Source organism: Tympanuchus pallidicinctus, unplaced genomic scaffold (assembly GCF_026119805.1).
Source record: "Tympanuchus pallidicinctus isolate F22 unplaced genomic scaffold, pur_lepc_1.0 scaffold3, whole genome shotgun sequence".
Taxonomy (NCBI): Eukaryota; Metazoa; Chordata; class Aves; order Galliformes; family Phasianidae; genus Tympanuchus; species Tympanuchus pallidicinctus.
The window spans coordinates 105898726-105921719 of NW_026294747.1; the positions used below are offsets into that span (position 1 = coordinate 105898726).

The 22994-nt window shown below is 44.2% G+C and overlaps 1 protein-coding gene across 4 annotated transcripts in view; it reads left to right on the top strand.

The window, feature by feature from the left end:
• PDE1C (phosphodiesterase 1C) overlaps nt 1-22994 on the top strand; it is a 306686-nt gene that overhangs the window by 20607 nt on the left and 263085 nt on the right. For 3 of the 4 annotated variants that reach the window (XM_052692650.1, XM_052692641.1, XM_052692648.1), the window contains exon 1: nt 2842-3416. In XM_052692650.1, the coding sequence (XP_052548610.1) occupies nt 3332-3416 (85 nt within the window). In that variant the 5' untranslated portion in view covers nt 2842-3331. Of the gene's footprint in view, nt 1-2841; nt 3417-22994 lie in introns of those variants that run through there. The other variant, XM_052692642.1, reaches the window with a different exon arrangement.

Sequence of the window (22994 nt, forward strand, 5' to 3'; positions counted from 1 at the left end):
AAAATACAGCTCATCCACACATTGAGAAGGGGGGAAAATATTAAAAGAATTGCTGCTTTGTGTGTTGATGAATTAAATGTTACCATAGATACGCTGGTCTGTTTACAGCAATAATAATAAATATTTTCAATTCACACTGTGCTTTTCATCTCAAAGGACCCCCAGATGGTTTACAAATGACATACATGGATGGCTCTACACAGCACTGAACTTGTAGCAGCAAGAGCTGCCTAACAATTTATATTGGTACCTGGCAGTGCAAGGTAGAAAATGTACTGTAACCCCCCACATGAATCTGTAGGGATTGTCTGGGAGGGCAGAACTCTCATCTAGCAAAGAGCTGAGCAGCAAAACATGAAGAATCAGGTAGGATCAGGTATGGAGTTACTGATACAGTCTGGTAACTTTTAAAGAGCTAGATGAAGTTGTTACCAGGGCAGGGAGGAAGCTCTTTCCCTGTTGAAGAAATCTGCTGGTTAAAACACTTCCCTTTCCACCTGAGGTGAAGGCCTCTGCCATTTTGAAGGGAGAGAGCATCCCACTGCAAACAGCCAGCTTCGAGCTGTCTCAGAAACAGGGGAGATCCATTTTCCAGCCTTTACTTTGCAGGGAACTTTAGCAGCTCCCTGTGCTGAATGACTTCCTGTTCTTCCCAGGGGAGATGTTTGCTTTGACCTAAATAAACTCATGAAGTTATTAAAATTATTTGAATGAATTTCAGGTGCGACTTGAACAAGGTTATCTTTGTAAAGTAATGTAGGCATGCATAGCTGCTGAATGACAGAGTCCTTGTCTCTCTCTTGCAATCTGTAGTAAGTGGGTGATGCTCCAGTGAGGACAACTGATCAGCATGGCAGTAATTCAGAGATCAGGGTATTTTCCTGAGAGCAGAAATGTTAATGCAACTCTCCTACTCAACACAACTCTCCCACATTTAAGCAAGGCTCCTTTTTTTTTTTTTCTTTCATGGAACTAAGAAACTAGACTGAAACTTCATGATCATCTTCCCACAGGTTGTTGGTTTTTTTTTTTGATGAACCAACACTTTATGGTTTAAAGGAAATTCAGTGTCATCAAATAATAATAAAAAACTTAAAGCTGAGTTTTCCACCATTCAGTTTTCCTTTAGATAACACTTAACTTCATGCTCTCTAGATAAAGTGTGAGTAATTCTCTAAGCAGAGCATCAGTGCTTATGGAGGTGTGTGACCTATATAACCAGTGACAGAGAAGATGATTCCTTGGAAGCCCTTTATGATCACTCAGTTTTTATATTGTTTGGGAGAGGCAGCTAAATGATGCAGTCCAGTTTGAAAATTCTTCATTGCAGCAACCAACTCCAGAACAGCAGCTTTTTAATACTGCTGACATTTGCCCTTCTGAGGTCATAGATAATTGCAGGTGCAAGTGCTGGAAATACTATATTGAAGTACTTACTGCTATTTCATGTTTTGGTCTTGAAAGGCCAAGAAAACTGGAAGACCGGGTCCTGCTTTCTGTAAGAAAACAAAAACAAAAAAACCCACCAAAACATCAACAACAACACCAACTAACAGCCCTTTTCCTAATGAATTTGTTATGTGGTATTGAACAATCAAATGATTTTTAAAAGCCTGTTAACATAAAAAGCTGTTTGGCTGAGGCTCTTGACTGGGTTTGGATTAAGTGGGATTTATATCACTAGACTAGAGCTGAGGGGTGGCTCTCACCCATCCTTTGGAGAGAGGGGATCTACAGTGCACTATTTCTATCTGACTTAAGCTTTTGTTAAGTGTACGGTAGGGCTGGGGTTTATACCTTACACACAGACCAGGCTTGCTGATGTTTTGTAAACATTTTGGCATGCCTTAGCTAAGCTTTGAGCAAGCTCCTATTATTTTGAATGCAGTCTTCCTGAAGGGTAATGTTTTCATGTGGTGTACAGGCTGGCCATTGTAAAACCTGCCAAATTCACCTGGAATTTACTTCTGTTCTTCTTACTTAGATGAGGGGGCTGAGTGCACCCTCAGTAAGTTTGCAGGTGACACCAAGCTGGGAGGTGGTGTTGATCTGCCTGAGGGCAGGGAGGCCCTGCAGAGGGATCTGGATAAGCTGGATCGCTGGGCTAAGGTGAATGGGATGAGGTTCAACAAGGCCAAGTGCTGGGTCCTGTACTTTGGGCATGACAGCCCCATGCAGTGCTGCAGGCCTGGGGACAAGTGGCTGGGTGACTGTGAAGAGGAAAGGGACCTGGGGGTGTTGGTTGATGCTCGGCTGAACACGAGCTGACAGTGTGCCCAGGTGGCCAAGAGGGCCAACAGCATCCTGGCCTGTGTTAGAAATGGTGTGGCCAGCAGGAGCAGGGAGGGAGCATTTTAGTAGCTGGTTCCTATATTAACACACAGTACAGTACAAGGTTTGCACACTTTTATGTGAAGTGGCATCATTAAGATATTGCCAGTGCTTTCATAGAGTCACAGAACAGTTTGAATTGGAAGAGACCTTTAAGATCACCTAGTCCCAACCCCCTGCTATAGGCATGGACTCCTGTTTATAAAAGCTTGACTTGCTGCTTGCCTTCTGGGAAAACCTCCTCAGCCCCAACTCTAAATAGTGTCTGTTCATAGAAAAGGGCTGGCCTGCCTTCAATGGAGAAAAATCCACATTAAATATCCCCGAGGTGAAATAAAGAAGTTGCAGGGAGGTTTATAAATGGGGCATGTGAGCAGGAGCTTTTCCTTGAGCGTGTGTACATTCTGCTCAGTTTACCATCACCATTGCTAAATTGCTTTTATTTCTCGCTGTCCTTCAAGATTTTTTTTTGGTAAGCATGTTTTATACTCCTCTTTTGGCTGTGTTTCCAGAGACTTGTTGCTCGTGTAAGAAGTGGATGGTTGATGATGTATTCTAATCTTGGGTTGATTCATTATGTCCGGACTGACTGAAACACTCAGCTTGCATTGGAAGGACTGAAATCCGAGGGTAAATCAGAAGCCTCGAGAGCAAGAGGAGTCATAGAACCGGGACCCTTCATCTTCCCCTGACTGCGCGCTGAACTCCTACGCGGAACTGGCAGATACAGCTGTCCTATCGACTCGGCAGCTCAGCCGTGGGTTTGGCCACCGAGTCGCTGCCCGAGGCTGGGCCGGGCCGGCAGTTCGCTGCGCGCTGGGGGAGGAGAAAGCGGCTGGGCGAGTGCTTGGGCTCCCCGCACCGGAGATGTGCGCGGCTGGCTGCGAGGGCTGGCGCTAGCGGCGGAGCGGCGGGAAGCGGCACGGAGCACCGGCACAGAGCCCTGCGTGCCGCTGCCGCGGGGAGACAGCCTGAGCCGGAGGGACAAGCTGGAGGGATCATGACAGAGCCAAGCAGCAGAAAGGAAGGGTTTAAAAAATGCCGGAGCGCTACTTTCAGCATCGATGGCTATAGCTTTACTATTGGTGAGCCTGATTTAATTCCTCCGCTTTCTTTCATTTCTCTGTTTGTTCCCTCTCCGCAGCTTCAAAGACAGCTGTTGCTCACATCTGCCTCTTGTCGCTGTATGCGTTTGCAGTGTATGCCCTGCAACTTCTACATCTCTTTTCCTTTCTGCCTTCTGTATTTACTTCTGTCCAAGAAAGTTGTCAGCAATACGCAGCGCTGTGAATCCCTCCCTGGTTTTGGCACAAGGAGACGCTTGCAGAACTTCTTGGTTTGGAGCCTTATCTCAGGAACGCCGCTGCTTTCAGGACAGCAGATTTCCAACTTGCTAGCTTGTTTCCTTCCGATGAATCCAGGAACACGGCCCTTGGGAGCTGTGGTTTTGTTTCCAGTATTTGTTTGTTGCCTTAGAGAGTGTTTCCAAATTCCATAACCTTTCACCATTCTTAGGTTTGAGGTGCGCAATCATTCCTGTTGCTTCTCTCAAATGCTAAAAATTGCTACAGGGTGGAAAGATGCAGGGACAGATCTGGGATTTTAGGACTGTTTGTTTCTCTTGTAGCTGCTCGAGTGCAGTTTGCTGTGTTTGCTGTCTTAGACAAAAACGAGCCTTCTCAAAGCAACAGGTGTCCGCATGTTTTGCAGCAGTCTTTCTGTGCAGAAGTTAAGATATGAGGATTCCCTAACAGGCTGCTCTGCTAAAACTGTTCGTCTCCCAGGGCTGTGCTGTGTAAAATCCTATAGACCTTAAAAATGAAAAGGCTTTTTATGGTGTTTCAGTTTCCAAAGGAGATCCAGTTTGGTGTTTACGGTAACTGCTGCAGAATAATCAATCAGCACAAATCCCCCTGGCTGTGTTATAGGTGGCAAGAGTTCTATTTTCCTGCAGATGTGAAAGCAGGGAAGTCATTCCTGACTTGCACCAGTATAACTGGGTCATGATTTCATTTAATAATGATGAATGCAAGCTTTTTGTTGGTGTGAGAGGTACTTGTTTTATCTAATTGCCTGCTTCACGGAAAACTTATTTTGCAATCAAAAAACTTAGTGATAAAATACAAAGGCAGAAATGTATGTGTCACTAAAATATTTCCATGCAAACATCTGTTAATGTGCACGTAACACATAAAGTTGAAGCTGCTAGGAAAATGCTACTTCTAAAGGCTATTTCTCTGAGATCGTGGGTGGTGGTCCCCCCCCAAGAGCTAAGTTGCAGCATGTTTGCTTTTGAACTCCCTATCTTTAATCTCTCCATCTCTCATCATCGTTACTAATAGTGATATTTCATCAGTTTCTGTCAGTCTGGAGGAAAAACATTTCCTTTTTGAGCCTAGGCAGTAGAAAACATTATCCGAAGATGCTGAATGCTTCTGACTGTGCCTGATGACTTTGTTTGTTCCTGGACAATCCGAGAGGATTGCTGTATTTGTTACTCTGCTATCTTTATTGCTGCTTGTGCTCACCAAAGAACGAGACCAAATTTTGGGTCAGATGACAATTGCAGCTTCTGCTTCTTAGGACAGTTGTTGCATAGTAGTTCACGTGCTGTTTTCTTCTGTTTGATGCGTGCGAGCGATGTATTGATTGTGAACTGTGCATTATGTAACATTTATTTTTATATCTTGGCAAATGTGCGCTGGATTGATTCACGTAACTGTGAAAGCACTGTAAACACACTATCTGGTATTGCCAGCGCTGTGTGATGGACAGATCTGAATGATTCATGTCTTTGTTATTCTCTGCGTTGATGAAAATGAATGTGTCCGAACGGCGTGACAAAAATGTTGAAGTGTTGGAGATGGGTGTCAACTTTTTTTCATCAGATGAGACTTGTTTGTAGACTCCTAGTCTCAGATACTGCAAATTTCTTGAAGTTCTTGGAAGATGTTGAGCTGCCGAGTCTGCTATTGAGGCATGTCAGCTGGGACAGAAGACTGCTGCTCCAAGGGACACAGTGATATCAGGCTGAGGTTAACGTTTCCACTTACGTGCAGAAGAGTTAGAATTGGGAGGAACCAACGCAAACTGTAAAGAAAGGATGATCTCCATAAAAATGGTTATGTAGAGCTAAATGAAAAGAAACTTTTCATGAAAGACCTGAGCCTGAAAACCAGCCATGACAGTGTGTGGGAAAGGAGGAAGGCTGTTGCAGCAGCAGCTCCAGCAGCAGTGTGTTGCTAGAGATGGTCACTGTGTGTTTGCTCAGCAGTGCAACCTCAAGCAGCTGTTGTGCAGCTCCCATTTTCTCCTCGCTCACTGCAAGATATTGGTGCACAACTGCAGCAGTTGGAGGAGCCTGATGAAAGCTCCCAAGGCTTCCACAGATCCCTCCAGGAGTATCTTGCCTACCATGCTAATAAGCAAATGTACACTGATACCTGGTAGCTTGACCTCTCTACAGAGTAACGAGGTAGCTGCAAGACCCTTCCCTCCACACACCAGCCCCTCTTGGCAGAGAATATGAGGAGGGCTGAGCTGCACTGCTCTGTGCACTGAGAATTTCTAGCATGGTTTTACAGGTTCCCTTGGTCTTTTTGCACTGGCAGTGTTGATAAGGGGCTATGGCAGAGCTACAAAGAACGTTATTTACTTGGGCCATTTGGGATGAAGTGGAAAAATTATTTTGCTCCAGAAATTTCAGTGTGTCCCTAATGAAGATTTTGGTGCCTTTATTTGCCACTGTCTCTGTAAACAAATTTCAGTGTCTGTTTCAGAGCAAGTTTTTTAATTACGTAAGTTGTTTTGCTTGAGTACTTGTTTAACGTTGGCTGAATTTTCATCTACTGAAAGCAATAAATACCAGAGGACAAGAAATTAGGAAGAACTCGCACCTGTTTGTTTGTTTTTTTTTTTTGTCCTGCACCTTCTCTCATCATTTATGAAATACTGTTAAGCCAGAATGCTGGTGTTACTGGCTTTGCTGCTTTAACTGGCTGTCTGAAGGTGCAAGACAGAGAAACATCCATTGCCTTTAAACCTGGGAAAACGGTAAACACAAACATTAACAGAGGGTATTTTCTTTCTGCATTTATCACCTTCCTGTGACTAAGAGCTAACTGCATTAAAGCTCCCACTCTGCTTTTCATATCCAGAAGCACCTGGCAACACTGTTTTAAGTGTCTTGTCCAAATTTATCTAATCAATTTATTTTTGTGGGTTAAAATGAATTGAAGTGATGGGGAGTTTTGCTGCAGTTCAAGTGCTGACGGAGGTGGGACGTGGAACTGAAACCCTTGGTCTGGCTCACAGCAGCTGATTCTACACCTTTCATGAAAGCTCGTTCAGGAGGACCCTGTCACCATGTCAAGTGCAAAGGCTCTTCCTTCAATTATTGGTAAGGATTTGAGTTTTGCTCAGTGGCGCTGTCAGGCCTTACTTTGAAATAGTTCTTCAAAAACATGGTTTTCATAACAGTCCTAGTTGATTGCTTTGCGTTCATTTATTATAAGAAACCAATTCCAACATCACTGTGTGAATAACACTCCCAAAAGCAGGGCTTCTTGGTGAGTCCCTCTGAAAGTTCACCTCAGAAATCCATGCGTGTCAGAGCCAATGTTGCAGGAGAGGACTGCGTTGGTCTCAGCAGGGGAAGATTAGAAGCAAAGCTGATACTGAACTCAGCCTTCTCAGAATAAGCTCTGTGTCACGTGCTTAATTTAAAGAGAAAAAAAAGCTACTGTGTAGTTATTTAGTTATTTCCTTTTTTAAAGGTTGCACCTTAGGGGCTCCATGTTCAAATAAACTGGAGTAGAAAAGACTGTTTTTGAGAAAGATTCTAGAAAGAAACCAGGGAAGCAAGAAGCTTCACTTTTTGTACTGTGTGTTACCCAGAGCGCTGTGTGTATTGTAGCAACAATTAATATAGTTAATTACATTGTTCTTGTGTATTGATTTTCAGCTTTGCTGGAGTTGGTTGTTCTTCTGAGGGTAATGTCTGTTTTGCAAGCCAGGGAAGAGACAGGCTTTAGCACAAGTCCTAGCCCATGCACAAGCACATACGTAGTGTGTTTTCATGGGGATTTACTTGACTTCTCCCCTTAGTTTCTTCTTATGAGAAATACCATCTTTATGGATAGCACGCTGTAATCACAAGGTGCTGACAGATCTCTCGCTGGCTCTGTGTGTGTGCCACTGGCTGTGTTCCTTCAGCAGAGGCCTCAGAGAGACGTCTGTGGGGTCAGTATGCTTTTGGGGAGAGAGGGAGAGTGCAAAAACAGTGTCCCTGGCAGAAAGGTGAACGATAGCATAATCACCTCCCCTCTTGGGGGTTATAGCTTTTTCCTTGTCTTTGTACCTGCACTCTGTATTGTCTTCTTTGTTATGACACCATAGCCAGAAGACCAAAACGAAACACAGCAAACCCCCAAACTTGGCTAACAGACCACGCTTTGGGGAGATCTTCCCATTGGAAGCATTTTTCATCTGATATCTAAGAAGTACCAAATTCAAGTTGATTAATATAAAGCAAACGAGAGGCTTGCAATTGGATGTGGTATTCTGCTGTTCTAATAAAATGGGAAGGAAAATAAAACCCACCCTCCTCCTACTCTCAAAAATTAACATAAAGCTGCTAGCAAATAGATTGTGAAATAAAACTAACATTGAGGTTTTTCTCCTGCTCTTTCCATTACAAAGCTGTGCTTTAGCTTCGAATGAGTGGGGGTTGGACTCGATGATCTCTGGAGGTCCCTTCCAACCCCTACAATTCTGTGATTCTGTGATTCTGAGTCTGGGCTTTGTCTGCTCTGCCTGAATATTCACCTGAAAGAAAGCTGAATTTTTGTTGTCCACATTTGTGAGACAACCAGCTTGGCCCCTTGTGTGGAGTGGGATTCTTCTGGACACAGTGGTTGGCAACAGCAAGTCTTGTTGGTATTTCTGTCACGTAGCTGCTTTTATAATAGGTGGGGATGGTGATTTCTGTGGCATCTGCAGGAACGTGGTGGTGTTCAGTGTTTCAGGGTGGGCTGCTTTGAGCTAAGTAAGTCATCTCTGGGAAGACTGCAGCGTTGGATCTTGTGTGGCAGAAAGCTTGGCAATGCTTTCATGGAGCTCAGCCATTTGCTACTGTGGATGACCTGCCTTGTCCCTACTACCTGCTGTTCACAGCTGTGGGTATCTTGGCATCTTGAAACACAGTGAGTCTTTGGGGCCTGCCTCTTCCCTCAGAGTTGCCATAGGGAAGAGGTCATAGCACACCAAATTTGCCAGCAGCTCACACTGGGAGCTCAGTTGTCTTTTGGGATTTGCATTTTTGCAGATCTTCTGTTTTAAGCTCTTGTGCTGTGCTTACTGTCTCGCTTTTCTGATGTATTACTATTGCACGAGTAAAGGCTTCTGGATGCATCATGTGCTTATTGGTACAAGTGCAAATCGAGTCAAAAGGCAGGATTCTGGCCAGTAGTAAATTGCATCACTCCACTGCTGCTGGGAGTCCAACAGTGACTTAAATAAACAAAGGATCTGTCCCCAGACATTTTTCTCTGCTAAATGCACACACTGCTGTAGGTCAGAGGAGAGTCTGACCTATGCACAAAGTGAGGTAAAATCATACAGCTTGACTACAGCTTGCTCCCAAGACTTTTTGCTGGTATCTTTTTCCTCCCAAATTCTCCCTGCCCAGCAACAGAATTTGTATCTAGTGATGCCCTGAAACTTGATTTCCAGATTTCCAGTCGCTACAGGCTCAGAATTTTCAAGTCTGTAAAGGTAATCTTTGGTTGCATCTTCAGTTGTTTGCAAAGTTGGAAGCTTGGTGAGGAGGAAGTTGCAGTAATTACCAAACAGATGCACGTGATGAGATCTCCACTGGTTTCCCAGCTGGAGTGTCAAGCTGTGCACTGGGACAACGTGAGAGCAGTTGCTGTGGTCATCCTCCTCCTTACTGTCATAGCAGCTGCAATCAGCCCCTTGAACGTTTCAGGAAGACTGCAGGCATCATCTTTCTCCATTAAACGGCAGCATGTGGTGCCCAGTCTCTTGCTGCTGCTGCATGATGCTGCCTCATTTCTGTTGATGTAGTGCCCTTCCCCCCTTTCTCAACGTGATGAGACCTGACAACGGTGTGTTGGGAAAGGGGACTGGATAAGCAGCTTGCTCAGCCAGTACCACTCAGTTTGACACCAAGTGCCTCTCCTGAAGTCAGTAATTTTGTAGCCAGCTCACGTTCATCTGGGTTTGAGAATAAGGAAGGCAGTTTGGATCCAGGCTGCCTGTCCTTTTCCTTTTATATTGACAATGAATACTTATTAGGAATGAAAGCTTTCAAAAATCAAACTGTACCAGTTCTTTCCTCGTGTGTGGGTAGCTGAAGTCCTTGCAGTTCCTCCAAGTGGTGTGCTGATTGCTTTTAATGGAATCTCTCTCTTTTTTTTTTTTCCCTTTCTGTTTTGGGGTTTTGTACTTTTAAACAGCGGTAATGGATACAGCCCCCCGGATCTGCACCAGTCTTTTTCTCTTTAGACATTATCTTTTTTTTTTTATTGTGTCCCACAAATATCAGTGTTATTTTAGTTTGAATTGTGTCAACTGAAAGCTAAACTTTCTTCTCTGGACTCACCAAGCAGATCAGTGTGTGAAGGAAGGAATTTTTTTATTACTAGTTCAAGTACTGTGAATTTTTAAGCTAGCTTGGAGATAACTGGAAGTAACAAGTATAAGTACATCAACTTTCTCTTACAGCGAGTTGTTCCAAGTATTGGATTTTCTTTTTGATGATCGCTATGGACAAAGATAAATGCCCAACACCTACCAAACAGATATCATTAAGAAAACTGAAAATGGTTTCATTTAGGCCGTGGTTCTGTGTTGGCTGAGATCTTTTCTGCTGGCAACAAATGGCCTTGTTCTCAACTGCATCCTGAGGAGCTTTGCTGAGTTGAGAGATGCAAGCTCCATGATGACATGAGAACAGTGGGTATTTCTGTCAAATACCAAGAGGGAAGAACAGCAATTGTAGCACCCTAAGAAGTGAACCAAGAATGTAAATACCAGGAGAGAAAGAGTTCTATGAAATGTAGGGATTCTGATGTCAGCTATGCTGCAAAATCCCAAGTGATGCTTTAATCTGCCACTGAAGTTGATGTTTTGCAGGGTAGGATGTTTCATTTGCTGCTGAACACAATGTGAACAGCAGAATGCTAAATCTGCTTAATTTATATTGATTTCCTCCTCTATTCCTGAAACTGTGATCATTACCAGACGTGTATACTGTTAATAATCACTATTTCCCTTACAATGTAGTCTAAAAATGAGATCTTTTGGGAGCTTCAGAGTTCTTTCTTTGCTCCCATTTGGTAGTACAGTACCTTGTTAGATTAGCCTAAGGAGAGAGATGGCCCTTTCCCTTAACTTTCCAGAGCTTGGTTTAAAGACAATCTATGTTGTTTCTGCCTTGAACATTGTCATAATTCAGAATTGAATATCTGAGAGGCCAAATTATGCTCTGACTCTTATGCAAACCTGGTAACTCAAAACATAATTTGGCCTGCAGTCCGTATTTTTTTTTTATCAAAACTGCTGTATGAGCAAATCTAAGACATCTCTGGCAAAGTTGTGCCGTTCTTTAACTTGCCAAAATCTGAAATATTAAAATATTCAAATACAGAACTTGCTAATCAAAGCTGGTTTCAATGTGAATCATAGGGTAGGGGATCTATACTTTACGCTACTTGTATATGGTACAGAGTATAAAACGTTTTTACAAATATAACAGAACATGGAGGACCTAGGAGACGTGGGGGAATATATGCATAGAAAATAGAATAACCCCCAAAAATACGCATTTTTTTTTTCACGGTTAATTTATGGAAATTTTATGAAATTTATTTCATGGCTGTTCAAATAACAACAGCAGTGATTTTTTTCCTGACCCCTGGATGCAGGCTAACTGTTGTTAGCAAAATTAGTGGACATCTCTAGAAAATCTATAGCAGAACATCTTACGTTACTTTTAAAAGTTCTTCCTTTATGAGTTGATTTCTTTCTGGTAACTTGAACGCTTAAATAGAATTACAGAAGGAAATACTATAGATCTAATGGCTACTATTAATGTTAGCTATTAGTCAATAGTTTATTTTTCATATAGATCATCTGATAATGAATGTCTTGCCTCACTTCAAGAGAGTGAATTCTGATTTTTCACAGGAATAATGCAGGCCAAATTTGAGCTGGAAGTGTTTAATGACATCTAGGTATCTGTTTCTTCTACAAAAAAGGGACTGCTTTTTCCATGCTGTGTGTATTTGGTTTTGAGATAGGTGTCTATTAAGGTACTTGGTGCACCTTTCATAGCATCATAGAGTGGCTTGGATTGGAAGGGACCTCAAGGATCATCAAGTTCCAACTTCAGCGCTGCAGGTAGAGCTGCCAACCTCCATATCTAATACCAGACCAGGCTGCCCAGAGCCCCATCCAACCTGGTGCTGAACACCTCCATGTAGGGGGCATCCACAGCCTCTCTGGGCAGCCTGTTCCAGCACCTCACCACTCTTTCTCTGTAAAGAACTTCCTCCTTTTCTCCTTATCAAATGTAGAACTGATTACATAGAGACCTACTGCCTCACTATGCAAAGATGCAGCATGCTGATGTGAGATGGGGTCTGGAAGATGGTTATCCCAGACCCTCTTTGAACATTGGTGTGGCAGCTCCTCCGTGAGCACAGTTTGCAGCCCTCTTTGCTGCAGTGAGCAGGTACTGGCTGCTCCTAACTTTACTTCATTTGGCCGTAAAGCCAAGTCCTTTCCTCTTGACTGCTTCCAGTGGCAGGAACTATCTGCTGCAGACACAAGATGAGGAGGTGGAGGAACCCCTACATGGCACAACAGTTCAGAACCCCTCCTGGGAGTTGTCAAAGCAGCTTGGAAGACTAGGGGATCCTGGCTGTTAGGTGTTGAACCTGAGTTTCACTTAGACAGTGGCCGTGGCTTGAGTTTGGATGCATAGTTGTAGATCTTGTAAATAATCAAATAATCCAATTATCAGTCCGGTCTGCTAACCCTTCCCAGCATTCCTCCGTTCCTGAAATATCAGCAGGTTGTTGTTATTGCAGTTGCTAGGTGGCTTGTTAATATTATTCTTGTCTCCAGGGTTAATGCTCAAGGCTTAATTGTTCTCAAGGCAGGGGAAGCATAAGAGCTGAGAATGGTAATTACAGCACTTCTTATAACTTGGATCTACTGGCTCCTGGAAGATGCTTCTGTCAGCTTGACCACATGATCAGAGCAAATTTTCCTTCATGAAAGAATATGTTTATTCTTTAGTGATGTTTGCTGCCTTATGTTCCAGTCTAATGCTTCCCATTAATTAGAATTCATTGTGCTATTTAAGTGAAGTAGGATTTTTGAAGTGAAATTCTGCTCAGTGGCTTGTCATTTAGTCTCTGATTGTGTTTGCCTACTAGCCCTCTGAAGCAGCAATAATAATTTGAGCCGTCTGTTTTATTATCTGTCATTTACAGTAACGCCATGTGCATAATTATTTTTCTCCAGTTCTGCACTGATACTTAAATGAAACCTTTGGGATATTTTCCCTGCTGATTTGGTGTTTACGTGTTATGTTCAGTCTCTTGTATTTGCTCTCTTTCATGTTGTTCATGGGAAGCAAGTCTTGTGTCCTTTTTAGAAGTTTTTAGCTTTGATTACTTCAATGTTTATTAAGTACAGATCTATTCAGATGCTTTGGACAAGTACTCAGAATACCAGTGTCTTCAGATCTCAAAGTGGCAAAGAAAATTTCACCTTTGAACACTTGCAAATTTTGCCTGTAAGGCATAAGTGCTGTTATAAACGAACTTTTTTGAACTGGGAAAAGGATGGTGTTTTCACATGTATGAAAAGAGTCATTCAGGAGGGTATAGTGTTTTAGGCTTGGAGTTGCACATCTTTCTCCAGCCCCCATAGTCCTTCTCCTCAGCCTTTGGCAATGGTATCTGTGAGCTCCACTGCTTGCTGGCACTGCTGCCCATCGAGAGGAAGGCATGGAGACTCCTGTGAAGGAACCCGGAGGAGGGAAGAAGGAAGGCAGCACATGCTTTAGGTGCCAAAATCTCTCTCTATGGCTGTGCCAAGATTAATTTCTATTTCTAAAGAAAATGATGCTGTACCTTATGGACCTTGAACTCTTCAGCCCAAATTATGCAAGTCAAAGAATGCATTGGGAATTTGTGAAAATAAGGTAGCAAATATCCTAAGACTCGTCTAATTATGAGATAGACTTCTAGCCAAACTTACAATTCCAAACTTACAATGAATGATACATCATGCAAACTTGGTATGCACGAAAATGAATCTTACGTGGTTTATTTTTTAATTTCATTCAGAATCTTCTTTTTCTATTTACAGATTACTTTTATGTATTTAGTTAGTACCTCATTGCATACTGTAAACTGCATGCGCACATGACACATGTAATTCTTGTCATCATTGCTAGAAAATATTTGTATGTTCTTGTTTGCAGTAAGCTGATTGTTGAAGCAGCATTTAGAATGGATAAGACACTTGTGACTGCTGTATGAGGTCATACATGCTTTGGTACCCTTGGTACCCAGGCAGTTGGACTTCCCCAAGTGAAAGATCCTAGTTTAAAAATGAGGAGAAAAAAAAAAAGAAAAGAAATGCACTTAAATCTTTTTAAAAAGACAGTGAATCAGAAGGTTCTGTAGCGATGATGACACAAAAAAAAAACCCCAAAATCAATGAAGGCAATGACTGAGAAGTATTTGTATGAAGTATCTGTGTGATTAACCCCATTGCAATAAATGGGAGTACTCATGATGTTTGGGAACATTTGGACATTGTGTTGAGGGACATGGTTTAGTGAGAACTATTGGTGATAGGTGGATGGTTGGACTGGATGCCCTTATAAGTCTTTTCCAATCTTGGTGTTTCTGTGATTCTGTGACTCCAATAACTGCCAAATGAGACTCGTTCATAAGGAGGAACTATTAATTGCATTTTAAAAGTTGCTTTAGTTGCTCAGTCACACAGCTTTTAAGTGCTATGTTGAATGCTTTTAAGTGGTGCACTTCAGGATGTTGTGAATATTCTGCCTTGGGCAGATACTTTCAGTTATTTACCTACTTACTTGATATGCCTCCTGCCTTTTCCTGGGGTACGTTGAGAAAGTAGGAGAGTCATCTCAGGAATATTGAGTGAAATATAGTAAAAGTCTTTCCTCTGATGCTTTAAGATGTTTTAAGGAGCATGGGTGTAAGCCATTCTGCTGCATCCACAGCATCTTGTGTATGAAGGCAGGAAGCTTTATGATGTGGGTGTCCAACCTTTTGTCTTTCCTGGACCACACTCATGAAGAACTGTCTTGGGCTACATATAAAGTGTGTAAATCACTGCGAAAGTAATGCTTATATATATGTATATATATATATATATATATATATATATATGGAGAACAACAAAGAACTAGTGGGATCTTTGACCCCTCGCCCTGGTTTGATGGCAGTGGCTGCCATTCTCAGTGAGCTCTCAGGGTGTTCATCCAAGATTTTTGATGAAATTTTACTCTTCCTGTGCCTTATCCTTGAAAACAGCTGTTTACAAAGTGTGTACTGCCAAATAGTGATGGCATGGATAAGGCGTGATGAGAAGGAAGGGGCATTTCTTTCTGGTCACTTAAGGTCTGGTAGAGGGATGGGATCAGATTTATGGGTTGAAAATTTGCAGGTGATGTATTTGCGTTGACTGAGAAAGGAGTTGCAACTAAAGCAAACTTGAAACCTATTCTCAAATTCCTGTATCAAAACACAAATCAGGGCTGCGTGTTGTTCTCAGTGTTCAGGACGCGTTCAGGCAGTGCATCAGACGGCACGCAGTTATTTGCCATAACCGGCTCAGCGCAGCTCTGCCACCTCCCCGCGTCCCGCCGTCAGCCCTGGCTGTGCCGATCGCGCACCGCTGCCTGGGCCGGGCCGCTCTGTGGGGAGGAGCCGCCGCCATGTTGGCGCGGGGCAGGGGGCGGCCGCAGGGCGGGTTGTGCCAGGCTGCGTGTGGGACGTGGCTGCGGTAACCGCTTGTGGCGGCCACGCAGAGAAGGTCTGGCGTTAATTTAAACTGAAACCTTTCGCTTTAGTTACGTGTTTGTCCTGCCAAATGCTAATTCTTGTTCTCGGTTCAGGCAGTTCTGTTCATTAACCCGCTGAGCGGAAGGCATTCTGAGAGTTATAATAATACGCGCCTTGATGATGCGTATGTGAAATACACCGCCACGCGGCAGAGGGTGCTGAGGCAGGGCAGGGACGGCCTCAGCAGTGAGTGCAGTGCGGTGGTTCCTCGGGCTGGCGATGAGGGCAGCGTGCCCTGCTGCGGGGCACAAAAAGCCCAAGGGAAGCATCTTCCCACTGATCCAGGGACTGGATCTTCCTGCTGATGTTCAGCACTTTCTGTCTGAGCCGAGTGTGCTTCTTCACAGGAACAGCTGCCTCTGTCGCTTCTCTGATCCGTCCTTTCCCCTGGGGAGGGATGAGGGAGGTGGACGGGAAGGATGGGCTCATGAAAGCCTCTGCTGTCAAAAGAATTAGCAGGAAATGGAGGCTCCATGTAAACCCCTGAGCCCCTGAGCTGGGGCTCTCCTGGGTGAGGGCAAACTCATGGGATAGGAGGATCAGCACCGGCGTTGAGGCGGCCATTTGGAGAGATGTCCCTGAATTGGGGCTCTCCCAAGTAAGGATAAACTTAAGAAGTTCTTGCAACCCCCGCAGTGTTCAAGGCCCCGCAGTGTTCAGGTGCCTCTGCTGTACTCCTCTCGTTGCCCTGGCAGCTCAGAGGAATGCAGTCCCTGCCCTGTCCTCTTTCTCAAGACTTGGTGAAGAAAAGATGAGAGGTCTTGGGGAGGAACGAGTGAGGGGGACAGGAAGGAGGGGCTTGTAGGAGCCTTGGCTGTGAGAAGAAGAATTACCAGGAAGTGGAGGCTCTATGTGAACCCATGGGATTGCCCTGTGCTGGGGCTCTCCTGGGTAAGGGCAAACTTATGGGGTAGGAGGATCAGCACTGGCATCTAGGTGCCAATTAAGGGGGAAGCAGACAGATCCTGGCACCCTGCAGTGATCTTGGTGGTGCAGTCTCTTTCTGGTCGGCCTGACAGTGATGGCTTGGTGACTGGCCTGCTCCAGAGGAGGCAGATCCACTTCCATCAGGTTATCTTCCAGAGGTGGCTCTACCTCCATGGGCTCTATGTCACTGCCCACTCCACAGCTCAATCTCATTGCCCATTTCTGTCAGTCTCCATTTCTTGTGGATATTTCATACCCTGTACTCGAAATAAAACATTTTTATGTTACAGGGATCAACTGCCACTGGCTGTGTCTGCTCAGTGACTGGGGTTCTAGACACAGGATGGTTGCAAGAATGTACCAAGAGGGTCAGGAAAGGGGGTTCTCACGCACGCTGCAGCTGCCTGGGATGGAGTTGTCTTGGTGCTGGGCAGCAGAGAGGGGACAAAGCATACTGACACTCCGCAGGCAGCCATTAAGAACTGCTGAGTTTCAAGGGTTGTATCAGCTGTCCTTTCCCATCCCTCACTGACACCACTGGAGTGTGAGAAGGTGGTATCTTCTACCGTGATCCCTAAGGATAGAGGGTGGGGAGGTGAGGGCCTACTGTCCTTTGGGCAGCTGTACTGGTACAGCTTTGGTGGTTCTTTGGAGGGTCTGTGAGGTCCTTGGGGCCCTGTGGTAGGGTTTCCCACTCTGAGGGTTGAAAAGGGCCCATTAGGGATTGTTGCCCTCAACTTGTTATCTTCCTTGGCCATGGAATGTGTGGTTGAAGATTAAGTCAGACCCACTGTAGCAGTGCACAAAGAGTAGCTGAATATCAGGCACGCCTCCAGACAAGTAGTTTGGACAGATTAGATCTCTGCAATCTCTGAAAATAGGATTTTCAGATGACAACTTAGGGGCAGGGACACAGATGTGTATTCGGCTGTCCACCATCAGTTGACCCCTATGTACCTCAAGCACCATGAAGGTGTTCATGTCCTCCTGTCAGGTGTGAGCAATCAGAAGATGTGCTTGTTTTCTGTACAGTGACTAAATAACAGTGTGCTAAGAGAATCAACAGGCTATCACTGAATGAAGAGCTAAGCCAGTTCTATTTGTGTTTCTGGTGGTGGCTTGCTGTGCCTATGCTAACATGGTGCCATGTGATCCCACTGTGCTCCTTCTTCCTGAATGTTTCTAGTGTTTTGCTTTCATGTCTTCTATAGATGCAGGCGGCAACTACCCAGTGGGGCAGCTATTGGGGGCTAATGCCCCCTCTCAGCTTATTCATAGCTTTTTTTGCCTTTGGCTCATACATTTTTGTGAAGGCCTCTGGTGCAGATGGCATATTTAGAGAAATGATTTTTGGCGCCATGGGTTTGAGTCATAGAAGCTCAGTTAAGTTTGGATACCCTGGGGAGGACGGAGCCCTGTAGTTTCTCTGGGTGCCGCCTGTTTCATGTCTGAACAGCCTCGTGGTGGCAGTCCTTTCATTTTGCCTGGCTGGGAGTTGTCCTTGCTCCAATGTGAGCCCAGTGCCTCTTGTCCTTTCACCTGAGCACCTGTGAGAAAAATCAGGTTGCACGTGTTCCCGGTAGGCAGCTGCAGTCAATGCTCAGATCCTCCCTGAGCCTTCTTTAAGCTAAGCAAAGGCAGTTCCCTCATGCCACCCAGGGATGCTGTGTGCCCTGGGCCCTCCCCAGCCCTGAGACCCTGGATTGGTCCCTAGACTGAATTATAAAATCTAAAAATGGTGAACCCTGCTGCTCACTTCAGCTTTGCCTGTCCAGGTCAGGAAGAAGCCTCAGAAATTACATCACATTTCAGGTGTATTTCCGTGCCCCCATACAAGTGGCTACTCTGTTTTTGAGCCTGTGTTGAACTACTGGTCGTGTGTTCTTTTTACAAATAAGTCATTCTTCAACCAATCCTGTGCAGTTCCTGGTATTATCTTCCCCAGAAACAGAATCCATTCCAGAGAAGTTTTACTTGCTCTGTCTTTCAGTACAACTTGAAGATAATTTCAGTCTCTATCAGCTCTATGCATTAATTACTGTGGCCTTTTTCCAGCATGGGGACATAGTTATGTGGCAGACTTTGGGAATTTTTTCTGAATAGCTGAACAATCAATGTCAGTAATATAAGGGCTGCTACAAAAGCAGTGCCTCCTATTTTATTGTACAATTAATTGAAGCATTGTAGGCTATCCTAAGTTACAAAGGACCTATCTGTGCTGATGAGCAGGAAAGCTACTGGATTTCAAGCATAAAGTCCTAAATCCTATTCCATACAGATGACACCAAGTTGGCAGGAAGTGTCAATCTGCCTGGGTTAGCGAGGTCTGTGTAGAGGAAATGGACTGGGGCTATTGATTGATGCTCAGCTGAATATGAGCCAGCAGTTTGTGCTCCAGTGGCCAAGGCCAGTGGCATCCTGACTTCTATCAGAAATAGTACAGCCAGGAGGTTCAGAGGAGTAATTATGTCTCTGTACTCAGCACTGGTGAGGCTGTACCTTGAGTACTGTGTTCAGTTTTGGGCCCCTCACTGCAAGAAAGACACTGAGGCTCTGGAATGTGTCCGGAGAAGGACAGCAAAGCTGGTGGAGGGGTCTGGAGCACAGACCTTATGAGGAGCAGCTGAAGGAGCTGAGAATGTTCATTCCGGAGTAGAAGAGGCTCAGGGGAGACCTCATTGCTCTCTGTAACTACTTGAAGGGAGGTTGTAGTGAGCTGGGAGTCGACCTCCTCTCTTGTGTAACCAGTGATAAGACTAGAGGGAATGGCCTGAAGTTGTGCCAGGGGAGATTCAGGCTGGATATCAAGAAATACTACTTTTCCAAAAGAGTTGCCAGGCTCTGAAATGGGCTGCCCAGGGAGGTGGTGGAGTCACTGACCCTGGAGGTGTTCAAGGAATTTTTAGATGCTGTGCTGAGGGACGTGGTGTAGTGAGAACTGTTGGTGATAGCTGGATGGTTGGACTGGCTGATGTTGTACGTGTTTTCCAGCCTCAAAGCCAAGCATCTACTGAGCATCTATTGTGTTGTACAGATGTTGGTATGGCTCTTGGTTCAGCTGCCATAACAATATATTTAGAAAGGGCCAAGAAATTTTCATACAGAATCCAGAATTAATCTCCTTGTAGTATTACTACTGAAAGAAAAAATCCCTTCCAGTTTCAGAGGAGTTTCATTGAGTGATTTCCAGAAAAACAAAGAAAGATGTGTTTTTCCTTGGCTGATGTTTCTATTTGAACAATCAAATACAACTTCTAAAATCAGAGTAGCATTTTGTTTTGGTCGTTGTCACTGTTTTGCCCAGGGACTTCACTAAAAGCACGTGCAATCCACCTCTGCTGCAAGCTGCTAGAAAGCAAACAAGCTGGAAAGGGAAGCAGTGCATGGTGGTGCTCCTAACATCTGCACCAGCAGTTTATCAAGTGGCGTAACGTTACTGTATGGTTGACTTGCTGTGTTGCCTATTAATGAGAAGTTTATTTACCAGGATTATCTCTTTGCACGTGTCATTCTCTAAGAAACCCTTTCTTTCTGTGCCACCTGCTTGGCAGTCCAGACCAGTGTTAGATTTTGCTAATTAAAGATCAGGCTTGATTTCATGAGGTAGAGGAAATAAATCCTGTCCTACTGTTGTCCTGTTCAGAGGCATATGCTCTTTTCATAGTCTGAATTTAAGGCAATGTGGAGCAGGATGGCTTATCACAGTATGGCAGATATTCTCAACCAGCCACTCAGAATGGAGTCCTGATAGAAGTTAAAAATCTTTTACATCTTCTCCCATGCTGCTTTAAAATAATAAATAAATATGAGATGCATGCACTGGTAACAAATCACATTGTGGCTCCCCAACAGTACTTGCAAAGAAAATGCAAAATGAAGGAAGACAGCAACTTAGAGCATTTCCACTGGTGAAGCCACTCTTGCTGCGTTTCTGGATCCATTCTATTTGAGACTTCAGAAGGAGTAGTTAAAATAGTTACTTTCAGCCTGTAACTTGGGGCAGTGTTCTGCAAGTTAGCCTTCCTTTAAGCAAGAAGCAGACCTTGTGATCTTAAGAGACTGGTCCCAGCCAAACTTGTTGAGTAATTCCGTAGGTGAATATAAAATTTCTCCTGATGAGAGTACAGAGAGAAAAAAAAAAGCCACTGACTTTTAAAAATCACCCTAGTTTAGCTTCTACTTTTTTTTTTATTATTTTTTTTTATTTTTTTTTTTTTGGGGTATTGTGGTAGGATTTTATTCTCTCATTGAAAAGAATGGCAAAAATCTGCCACTTTCAGTTGGATTGAGGCTCAGATTTTCATGAACAGGCATGCACTGACACTGAATGTAGGAGGGAAAAGCAAGGCATTACCCTCTTCAGTTTGAAGCTTCTCTTGCAGAGGTTTCTTAAAGTACCCTGAGTGATAGGCAGTTCGTGCAGTGCATCTCTTCCCCTACAAGCAGCAAGGAGTCTTCCACAGGGGCTGAGCAACAACAGGATACACTGCATCAGAACTGGTTTGAGTGTTTCACTGTCACCTTCAGGCTCCTGTTCTTGAGAAAGTGCACAGGAGAGGAAGTTGGACACTTCTCCAGTGATTTGTAGAGTTTGGGGTGAAGCATTATGCTGAAGTCATATCAGAAAGATGATGTGGTGCCCTTGCTCTGCAGTGCAGACTGGGCAGCCAGGGATGAGTCTTTCATGGCCTGCCATCCACGCAAACTTGCCGGTGTTGGTAGATGAAAAAGTGAAACACAGGGCATTTCCTGGCAGAACTACCACTGACACACCATGTTGTGAATCCACCTGCTGTGCAGGATATACCCTAATCCAAGATCCCTGTGCATATAAAAACTAGCAGGTCTGTCATCAGCATGAAGCTGAATTGCTGATCTTTTGGACAACGAAAGAAATTTTCAAGGCCCCACTGTAAATGTGCATGTGTGTGTTTGTGTAAGGTTATGGCAATGGGGAGGTAAAGGAATAACACAGAAACTGAATACAATTTTAGCAGAGGTATAGATGACAAGAGATGTAAGGCAGTGAATACCTGGCACTTGAGGAAGCTCCAACGGAAGAGATTACTGTTTGGAAAGTAATTGCTGTGCTTCTCTGCAAAACACCATAGAGTTTTGGCATCTTAGCTTTTCAGATTTTATGGGGAAACATTAAAAGTGTTTTGTTCCTCTTTCTCTGCGTGTCAGGTTACACATTAGTAAGTATAGACAAGTGCTGAAGGAAAGGTAGAACAAAGTGCTCTCTAGGATTCACTCCTGGTAGTGCTCTGTAGGTGTGCTCCAGGTCACCTCTGGGCTAGCTGATCCCTGAGGTCTCAGCCTTGCAGGGGAGGAAAGGAGAGCGGCTGTCAGGACTTCCTCCAGAGCTCTCCTGACAGCCAGAGGGCTAAACTTGGATCCCCCAGGGCATGTAGACTGCAATGTGACGACGAAGGAAATGGTGTATATTTGGTCACTGTTGAAAACAATGGGATTGTTGCCTTGTAAAACCAAATATTTTGTGAATGAAGAGGCTGCATGTTTTGGAGTTCCTTTCAAGTGAACTCTCCTGGGAGCTGGTAACCAAGCCAGAGCTCACAGCACGTTTCTATTCCCTGCTGAGAATGACCTATCTGTACAGAGAAAGGTATCTGAGGGAAACATAAATGGACACAGTGATGGTCTCGGGGGTGCATACAGGTTAAAAATTAAAACGATATGCTGTAAAGGTTGAGATCCAAAACAAATGAAATAGTGAGCTCATTTCCTCAGGAAAAAGAAAGAGAAATTGCCTGTGTCTTGCACTCATGCTCTTAATTGGTTTGATGGGAACTCAGCAGAAATCGGAGGCAATGTGTCCTCTTTTCTGTTTTAGGAGTAAACTCATTAAGAGAAAATGCAGGCAGAGCCTATTGCTGAAAGTGCTGATCTGACCTATATCTAACTCTGTGCCACGTTGCCCAGTAGCTGAAAGGCTTTAATATGTGGTCCAAGCTAATGGTTGTCACTTTTTGAATCAGTAAATATAGCAGTAATTAATAGGAGCAATAGCTCATCCTTTATCAGTTGTGTTAATTGTAGCACATGTTCACCTCAGTGACTCCATTTTTACTTTATGTATGGTTAAAAGAATAAAACATTTTCAGTTATATCAACCCTTTTCTTTATTATGTAGCATCTTTGTTAGGAAGCAGACTAGACTGAAACGTTTGGTGTTAAGGATTACCACAAAGAGCAGTTCAGTCTGTCAAGTATTGCAGACTCTGCATAGAATAAGAGTGAGATACTGAAAAATTATGTCCTAACCATCTAATGTATCTGGAGGAAAAAATGTAGAGGAGGTTCACAGTGCCTTCCGTGCTCTCAGCTCCCAGCCATGCTCAGTGCAGCTTGCAGACGTGACAAAATCACAAAGTGCACGATGATCTACAGAGATCTCTTCCAACCTCTGGGTCCATCTGGCCCAACCTCTGGCAGGCCAATGTCCAGGCAGCTGTTGGAGATTTCCAAGGAGGAGACTCCACAGCACACATGGGAGCACACCATGATAGATGGGCAGCCCAGAGCTGGACCCAGCTCCACGTGCAGCCACCCCATCAGCGGGCAGAAGCAAAG